Raw genomic sequence first — 9,856 nt, 5'->3', positions numbered from 1 at the left:
TGTTCATATTTTAGAACATTTTCATATAATTAGCTGTATTATGGGTTTTTCAGTGTCTTCTCCTCCTTGATTCTTGGCCATTGTTCCATGAGCTCGTTGGTTGTTTTAACTGTATACTTATGCAGGTTTGGGCTTTTTTGCAGAGGGAAGCCTTTGTGAATATAGCTTGGGTTCAGGTCTTTTCCTGTTTATGTCTTAAATAATAATCTAAACTTTAGAAATAACAAGTTGATTAAGTTTTCTTTACAGAAATGAATGAAATGCTGAGATATAAGCCAACTGTATATTAAAAAAAGATAAAGAAAAGACTTCCTTCATCTCTTAAATCAAGAAGGCCTTGGGACGACCTCGTGAAGCTTTGGCGACCCCTAGTGGGGGCCTTGAGCCTCAGGTTGAGAACCAGGATTATATCTCAGAGGTAAATATTGTACTTTTTACTGCACTTCATTTATCAAGCAGTTACCAAGTGACCATTTTCATCCCCTTCCTCCTTTAAAAAGCCTCTTGAATCAGCTGGAAAATGCATTGTCACAAAGCTAAAAACATGAAAAGTTGACTATTTTAGAGATGCGTGGTTCTCACAGGACGGCCACGCTACAAACACATGATGCTCTTATAGAATGTGATGCATTGATGAAGATTAAAGTCCCCAAAAGTCTATAAAGGAGTTAAAATTAGCCCAAACTTAAACATCTACAGCAGGAAAATGCAGCATACACATTAATGCAGCAGGAAGCAGCGGCAGCAGCTCAGTCCATAGGTGACTTGGCTGGGAACCGTAGGGTCGCTGGTTCAAGTCCCTGTGTGGACCATGTATGGAGTGTGGACTGGTGGCTGTAGAGGTGCCAGTTCATCTCCTGGGCACTGCAGAGAGGCTGTTGAGCAAGGCACCGAACCCCCAACTGCTCGGGGCGCCGGTCACTGGCAGCCCCCTCGCTCTAACATCTCTCCTTAATTGCATGTATAGGCCCTGTTTGTGCATGTGTGTGTATTTCTGGCCTGTGTGTGTGTAACATGAATAATAAGAGTGAATAAATTCAATTTCCCCGCTGCAGGATAAATAAAGTAATTCTTTCCTCCCACAGTCCAAAGACGTGCAGGTGTTCGGTTCATTGATGACTCTAAATCACCCGTAGGTGTGAATGGTTGTCTGTCTCTGTTCGTCTCTATGTGTCCTGTGATAGACTGGCGTCCTGTCCAGGGTGTACCCCGCCTCACGCCCGATGTCAGCTGGGATCGGCTCCAGCCCCCGCGACCCCGACAGGGACAAGCGGTTGAAGATGAAACATTAAATAAATATTAATTAGACTTGGATACCTTTACTCAAGTTGAGTACCTTGAAGGTACGGTTTCCACAGTGTGGTCTTTGTACTTTTGCTGCAGTAAAGGATCAGAGACTCCTTTTTTTTTTATAGTTCTTCATGAAAATAAACATTTATTTCTTTTTACAAACATTATACACAAACAAATGACCATGTGGAACCTCACAAACCTGACAACATTATGATTTTCATAACAGTAGGTCTTATACACGGTGTTTAAACAGGCCAAGTGTTCATCCCTTTCTCATTCTTCACGACTCTCTGCAGAAAATCTGTCCCTGGTCTTAAGATGAGCTGAACGTCTCTAAAGCGCTCTGAAGGGTCTTCAGGTCTTCTCTCATCTGGCTCAGAGCGTTTTGGAGCTTGCCGGGCTGATCCAGAACCTCCACGCTGCAGGTAAAGGGGTTGTAGCGGACTGCAAATGGGCGCTTGATGGTTGCAGAGTATTTCCTATGGAAGTGAGTGAATGCATACAGTTAGATTGGTAACAGGTGCAGATATACAGGTGTGTGACAAGTATTGGAAAGCAAATTACGTCTCTTGCTACGGTGTTTTTCAACTCATTAAAGGCACCCTGTGGAGGTTTTGGCTTCCAGCAATGTTTTTAGATCCCTGTGTTCACGCCAGCAGGTGGTAACACACCAAGAAACTCAGCAATGCACATTTAAATCAGAGAAGAAGAAGAGCTACGTAAACATGGAAGTAACAATGTATATTTCAAAATATTCCGAAAAAATCTTTAGACTTTAAAGTGTAATTCTGGCACAAAATCATCCTATGGTCTTTTTCGGTACTTCCATACCTCACGCACACACATAGAGTCAGTTTTGCAATCTGTTTCCACCAATGCGCTCCTTCCTTTGGGATTGACTTTGGTAATCCACTTGAATGGACTTTACTATGAGAGGAACTGGTACAGGGGCCAGTAGGTAAGTCTTTAAAACACTTTTTTAATAAACTCTGGCTTCACTAACTACGCTGTTGGTGCTTAGTTGTGTGTGTAGGGACTCTTCTCATGCTGCTGCAGAGGTTTGCTGTTATTTTGAGCAGTATTAGTGGTTAAAAAAGACGTTTGAATGCCTTCACCGTGCAGTTGTTACCCAAAAAAACTGTCTTGATCGCTTATTTGATGTATGTAACTGCTGAAAAAGACCCTGGGATGATTTTGCGCCGGAATTACACTTTAAGGATGTGTGTAAAACATTTTCCTGTGAATTTGAATTGCTTTCCTGTTGTTTTTATTGTGAAAAAATGGCAGTAAATTTCCAAAGGTTACACCTTAAGGATACAATTTAAGTGTTAGAGATTAGAGAATTAGAGAAATCTAAACAGGAAGTTAATTTACATGGAAGGATAGCTTTTAATTTAATTTGTTGCTTTCACATAAATCATGAAAAGAGATGAGGAAGATCATTGATGTGTGAGAAACAAAATCCTATAAAATAACACTTTACTTTATTTGTTTAGCACCTTTTTAACAAGGAATTAGGCACATTTGACATAAAATGAACAGGAACAGAATGCCATAAAAATATGCACACATTTTAATATAAAAGGGCATTAGTAAACAATAAAGCCTATAAACTGAACTAAAACTAGGATGCTCTTAAATCTAAATTCATACAATACTAACTTTGTAGTATATAAAATAATCCATGCTTCCACGCTCAAGGGAGAATTTTATATCACATTCTGTAAAGTATTAAAGCGTTTTTAAAGTCTGTCTTAATGATTTAGTCACTAATCCATGTTTAATGTTGAGGTCATTCTTAATCTAAAAAGCTTTAAGAGATGTAGGTTCCAGTAATTGTTCCAAAATCTAATGTAAAACACATTTTACTGTATTTAAATGGTAGAGCAGAGTTTAAGGAGCTGCTTTAATGTAATTTTGATGTCCAAATCCAGCTAATTGAACCACAACTACAGCAATAATGTAATAAAGTAATGAGTGAATACCTCATCTTGTTCTTTGCATCCTCAAAGCTCTCAGACACAAAGTACACGGGCTGGTAGGTTTGGTCCTGGTACGGCTGCACCGCTGTCTCCGCTGGGTTAAACGGCTTGTACTCCGGCTCGTTAGACAGAGCGTACTGGAAAGGGACAGGTCAAAGGTCAAACACTGTCCGAGCAAACAATAATGCAGCAGAAATGTGTGTGTGTGTGTAAGCAGAAGAAAACACACTCACAACAAGCTCTCCGTAAGATGACAGGAGGCCGGCGCCGTACGCTTTGACTGTTCCGTTCTGCTTGCAGAGGCCGAACTCCACAGTGAACCAGTATAGCTGTAAAGGGAGAGCACAGTTAAGGAAAGGGCAGATGAAGATGACATCCTGCTGAGAGCAGGGTTACACGTAACATGCAGTTTAAGCCACTAGATGGCAGTGAAGATCCATCAAATGCACAAAGTGAAGAGAGGTTTCCCTCTGATATTCAAAGCTTCTCTTTCAACATGACATTGAATAAGGTTTACTGACAACTAGGTGTTCACATGCGAGGAATAATGAAAACTAAACTATTCCATCATAAATATATGAAATAGAATATTAGAGTAAAACATGAAACATATGTTAAAAGTATCTATTATATTAAGAGCTGCTCAGTACTTAAAAACAGAGGATGCAAAACACAGATGTTAGGTGAAAATGTGTAATTTTGCTGTTCTCGTGATGCCGGACTGCTTGTACAAAAGTATTTCTGAATATATTAAAATTACACTTCTGGTACCCTTTAACACCGCCTCATTTAAAGTTCCCATATGTTGCTCATTTTTAAGTTCATGTTTGTATTTTTTGTTTTTACGAGAACATGTTTAAATGTGTAAATGTCCAAAAAAGACATTCTTAAACTCATCCTGTCCGTCTGAATACACCTGTTTTCACTCTCTGTTTTAGCGCCTGTCTCTTTAAGAACCCCCCCCCCCTGAAAAAGCCCAGTCTGCTCTGATTGGTCAGTGTTTCTGGGTCTTCTGTGTGTCTCCGCACTGTCATTGCAGTCGGGGAAAGACTGTAACGACACTGTAGCAGCACTTTCTACCCATGTATAGCTGTGACATCACAACGGTACAGGAAGTCCTGATTCGTTTAAAGACACAGTTTCTGAATACGTCCGTGTGCATTTCTCTCTGGATGGAGCGTTTTGATGCTTTCACAGTATTTATACAGCGCCCTAAATCTGCTTTTATCATAAAAACAGATATAGAACTCTAACTTTTTACAATTTAAGGTTTAAAATCTTAATGAAAACATACCGTTGACAGTTTCTCGATGTCTTCATCTGAAGCTCCGAGCGAGGCGAGTCCAATCTCCTGAAACAGTTCCGATGAGTTAGTATTAAAGTTGTTAAAACCGGATGAAGTCAAATCGAAGAACGCACAGTGCAGCTCAGCACGGTTACCTGTGAAAACTGGGCGAACTCTTTATCTGCCAGCATGGGAATGTGTCCGAGCAGTTCATGGCAGCAGTCCCTGTAAGAGCAGATGGAGCCGGGTCAGTGTGAGAACGCAAGAAGCAGCTGAACACGTCAATAAATCAACAATTAAGTTGGGTGTCAATGAAAACAGTGACTCACGGCTCAGGGGAGTGCATGGGTGCTGAGGGGTGACGGATGTACTGCGTGCACTGAAACACCCGGAAGGCCAAACTGTTGAGGAAGTCTCTGGCTGACAGCAGGCCGGCGACTGGACGCAGCTGGAAGCCCGTTTTCTCTGAAATGAGCAGAAAAATATGTTAAACACACCGTGATCGTGACACTATACCGTCATGCCATTACTCTGAATCAGCATCTGTTATGTTACAATGTCCAATATCGCTCCATTTAGAATGTGACCCAGGACCAGGTGGAGAGATTAGATCTCTTTTTATCCGTTACCAGGGAATCATTCATTGATTTCACCTTGTCACTGTTCAATTTTAAAGCCCTAATTCTACTTTGTGCAGAAGCTTTTTTAGAGCAGAGACATTCATACTTTAAATCTGTGTTATCTCTAAAAACCCAGAAATACACACACATGCACAGACAGGACCTGTATACATGCAACTAATGAGGGGTGTTAGAGCGAGTGGGCTGCCAGTGACCGGCGCCCCGAGCAGTTGGGGGTTCGGTGCCTTGCTCAACAACACCTCGGCAGTGCCCAGGAGATGAACTGGCACCTCTCCAGCCACCAGTCCACGCTCCATTCATGGTCCACACAGGGACTCGACCCTTCAGTTCCCAGCCAAGTCACCTATGGACTGAGCTACTGCCGCCCCATTTATTATCCCTCTCTCTCTCTCTCTCTCTCTCTCTCTCTCTTTCTCTCTCTCTCTCTCTCTCTCTTTCTCCTTTGACAGCTAATTAATAAATGTAATTCATTCTTCCATCACTGTTACCCTTAGTGAATCATTCATTGATTTCACCTCGTCACTGTTCAATTTTAAAGACCTAATTCTACTTGTACAGAAGCTTTTGCAGGGCAGAGACATTCATACTTTAAATCTGTGTTATCTTTAATTCCAAACGTTTCCATCTTTGTCACCTTTCAGGAAGGCCGACACATCCCGGAGCTGAGGGATGCGGTCCTCTCCGTAGCCACACTCCTCCTCCAGCTGCTGTAGCCCGTCCAGGAACTGCCTGCAGGCCAGACTCGGGTAAATGCTCCGCAGCTGCCGGTACACCTCCCTCCTGTCAAACACAACAGCAATACACTTGACTTTAGTCATCCCTGCACTGTGCATCTGCTTCTGTCACATGCAGGACAACGTTGTTCGTTCTCACCATGTGGAAATCTCTTCTGCTGTGTACTCCACAGTGGGCAAAGGGTCCCCCCTGTGACAAAAACAATGATTTAATTAGAGACTATTTCAATGATACTTGGTGCTTAATGATGATGGATGAACATCTGACTCACTGTTTGTACGTGAAGGCGAGCTCAGAGATGAAAGCTCGTCGTTCTCTGTATCCTGTGTCGCTGTATCCCTGAAAAAAACATGTTAAATTAACATTTTGTCGTCAGATAAATATGATTTTAACACCGTGACATTTTGCAGCAGGTGTGCAAACACTCACTGGATGGTCCTGGTCCATGTCCGGGTCAAACTTGGTTATTAACATGTTGCATCTGTCGAGGTCTTTTATCTGTCGTGGAAACCAGGGAACTGTGAACGCGGGGGAAATGAATTCATTAGTGCTTTTGTGATAACGGAGTCATAAGAGCGCCTTAAAAAAAAGTATTAATGCGTAAAACAATAAGAAAATAAGGTGGAAATATAAAAAGGAATAAATAAAAGAACAAGTGAGTAGATATATAAATGTGGAAATAAGAATTATAAGCATTTTCATTTACTTTCACATTTATTTGTCAATGTTTTTCTTTATAAATTAATTTATATACTTATAAATTACTAATTATTTTGCTATTTATGTATAGTAGACAATACATATATATATATAATGTTGTTTATTTATTTTTTAACCCTTAATATTTCCTTTTTTCCTCTAATGCTTTTGCTTTTCCCTGACAATCAACTGGCTTTGAGCAAAGCATATTTCTTTTCTTTTTACTCATTTATTCTTTTGTTCAATCCTTCTTTATATCCCCACATGTATTTACTTACTTTGCTTAATCTTTTATAAAATAAAAGGAGCATTAACTGATTTAATAAGGCCTGTAACGTTGCACGAAAACATCAGGTGTCATGATAAACTCAGGTACCTTTTTCCTCCGGTACGGAGCGAACGTCGTCCACCGCTCTCTTCAGTGAGTTGATGAACGCGTCCCGGTCCGAGCTGTGAACTTCACACTTGATGAACAACTCCAGGTCCGTCGTGCTGTTCTTTGACTTCCTCCCCGGTCGGCTTTCGATGTGGAGAAGTTTGGCTTCAAACGTCTGAGAGAGATCCAAAGATGTGCAAAAGTTACACCACAAAGTTTCTAATCGATGCACCGACACTGAGGAGAAGCTTCTGCGTCCTCCTGGAGATGAGTTTTTGTCATTAAGCTGAAGAAATGTGCATTTTTGCATTCATTACAGCTACAATCTCCATCCTGTCTTCCTCTAATTATAGTTATAATAACAGATGACTGAGACATATCTGGTCTGCCATCATCAGATATTATTAGCTATGTTTGTTGGAAGTTAAAGCCTCAGTTGATGCATTTTAGGGAGTTTTCTTTATGCAATACATTAATCTAATCCAGATTAGAGCCTCACACCCATAGACCAGACTTAAAGGGACTAAACACTATTGTTATTCATGTTATTCATGTTTTTTTATGATGTTTAAGGTTTGTTTACATCAGTAATGGTTGAAAACACAACAGAACATTATGGTCTATCTTTCTTCATTTTTATCATCAATTTAATTATTTATTTTTTGTTTATTTATCATCAATTAAATTATTTATTTTTTGTTTATTTATCATCAATTACATTTTTATTTATTTATCATCAATTAAACTATTAATTTTTTATTTATTTATCATCAATTAAATTATTATTTTTTATTTATTTATCGTCAAATATAATAATCACATACAATAAGCCTGTGTGCAATGATGGAAAGGACATACATTTACTCTTTGAGGTACTTTTACTTTACTTAATTCATTTATTTCAGGATGTGTTTTTTCCCAGCTCATTTATTTGACGTCTAGAGTTACTGATTATATTTCAGATCACGAACGTGAATATAAAAACATGATAATCCTGTAAAATATTTGTTCTAAATGTCCTTAAATTGGCACTACTATCACGACTTTAAAGGAACAAGTAACTTTATTAAAGACTATTTAAATTATTTATTACTATACATTATACTACACTCATTGCATTGTAAATAAATAAGAATGATAATTGTAAAAAAACAAATAAAAGCTAAATAATATGTACATTCAGTATCAGTCAATTGTGGACCAATTAAATAAAGAATAAAAAAAATTAAAATAGCTAAATAGTGCTGTATATTCAGCATCAGTTAATTGCTGACCATATAAATAAAGAATAGGTAATTAAAAATAAAATAAATAGCTTTATGAAACCATTTTAAATCCTCTAAGATTTAGGACCATTGAAATAAAGAGTTAAAAAATAAAAAAATAAAATAATAATAGCTCAATAGTGCCGTATATTCAGTATCAGTCAATTACTGACCATTTAAATAAAGAATAGGTAATTAAAAATAAAATAAATAGCTTTATGAAACCATTTTAAATCCTCTAAGATTTAGGACCATTGAAATAAAGAGTTAAAGAATAAAAAATAGCTAAATAGTGCCGTATATCCAGCATCAGTTAATTGCTTACCATATAAACAAGAATAGGTCATCAAAAAATAAAATAAATAGCTATATGACACCATTTTAAATCCCCTCAGATTCATCTTTTGCATTATACGTTGATAAATTCTATAGATCACACGTCATTAATGATTAATCAACAGATGAAGCAACAGTTGCAGACTTACTTGGTGCAACTACAACAGAAAAAACACTCAAATAACATTTACTCTTGAAACTTTAAATACTTTAATTTACTGTTAAGTCAAGTATCTGAGTCTGAGGCTTACCTGGAATATTTTCCCCGTTTTGAAGAACCCTGCGTTTTTCTCGTTGCTGAGCGTGAACAGGACGTTCAGGGTCACCTTTCCGTCCTTCTCCTCAAACACAAAGCTGTCTCCGTGCCTGGAGGGCCCCGGGGAGCCCGGGGGGCCGCTGCTGCGTTCCCTGCGAGCATCCTCGATCAGGCTCTGCTTCCTCCCGCTGAACAGGGCCGTCTGCTGTGCTCCACTCTCAGTCTTCATCTGCCCGGTGTCTCTGCTGGAGGCTTCAGTGTATGTGTGCAGGCGTCACCTCTGCAGACAGGTTTATATAGCCCTGTCATCTGAGGGGCGTATGGAGATGAGCTGCGTAGGTGCAGCACGTGCATCTGTTTTTTTTGGCCCTGTTTGCGTCATTACATCTCTTCATGGGACAGAAATAATGCTTTTAGAAGGGAAAGATATGGATCAGATGCTTTCAAGTAAAACAGGTCATGACAGGTTACGCAAGTGTTACATATTCCTATTTATAGAAGTATATTCATATTAGTTAAGGTTGAGATGTGCCGTCTTGTTGTCAAGGTGCGCATTGGTGATAATAACACAATTTATAAGCACATTTAACCAAAGACAAGAAAACAAGATCATTAAACAAAACCAAATGTGACCAAAAAAAACAATTTATATCAAATAATAAGACGTAAAGTCAGGATATCATTCTCCACGCAGAGCATGAAAATAGATCATTCATTCATTGATTATAGAAAAGCCGTAATATCAGCGATAAGTAAAGTTACATTATTATAAAGTTGTTATCATGGACATGCACCTGATATATTATTATTAGACGTATAAAGTAAATATTAGGTACTTTATTCTTGAAATTAATGTGAAAAATGAAATCTCAGAACCTTTTCATACAATGAATAACTGCAAATATGTATTTTATTATTGTTATTATGTTTTCTATTTTAACCTCTATTTTAATGCAGCATATGAAAAACACATTTAATAAACAGTTTA

General features: G+C 38.6%; 1 protein-coding gene across 1 annotated transcript; it reads right to left on the bottom strand.

The window, feature by feature from the left end:
- Positions 1-1,606: 1,606 nt before the first annotated feature.
- Positions 1,607-9,097, bottom strand: th2 (tyrosine hydroxylase 2; the record flags this gene model as incomplete). Its single annotated transcript, XM_083935644.1, has 12 exons — positions 1,607-1,772; positions 3,279-3,412; positions 3,509-3,604; positions 4,570-4,626; positions 4,716-4,785; positions 4,890-5,025; positions 5,836-5,981; positions 6,075-6,125; positions 6,208-6,275; positions 6,366-6,454; positions 7,012-7,186; positions 8,864-9,097. The coding sequence occupies 12 exons, from the start codon at positions 9,095-9,097 to the stop codon at positions 1,607-1,609; spliced, it is 1,422 nt and encodes a 473-aa protein (XP_083791770.1).
- Between the last annotated feature and the right edge of the window lie 759 nt (positions 9,098-9,856).

Source organism: Echiichthys vipera (assembly GCF_963691815.1).
Source record: "Echiichthys vipera genome assembly, chromosome: 20".
NCBI lineage: Eukaryota > Metazoa > Chordata > Actinopteri > Perciformes > Trachinidae > Echiichthys > Echiichthys vipera.
Note: the sequence above shows the minus strand (reverse complement) of the source record. Positions and strands in the feature narration are given on the sequence as shown.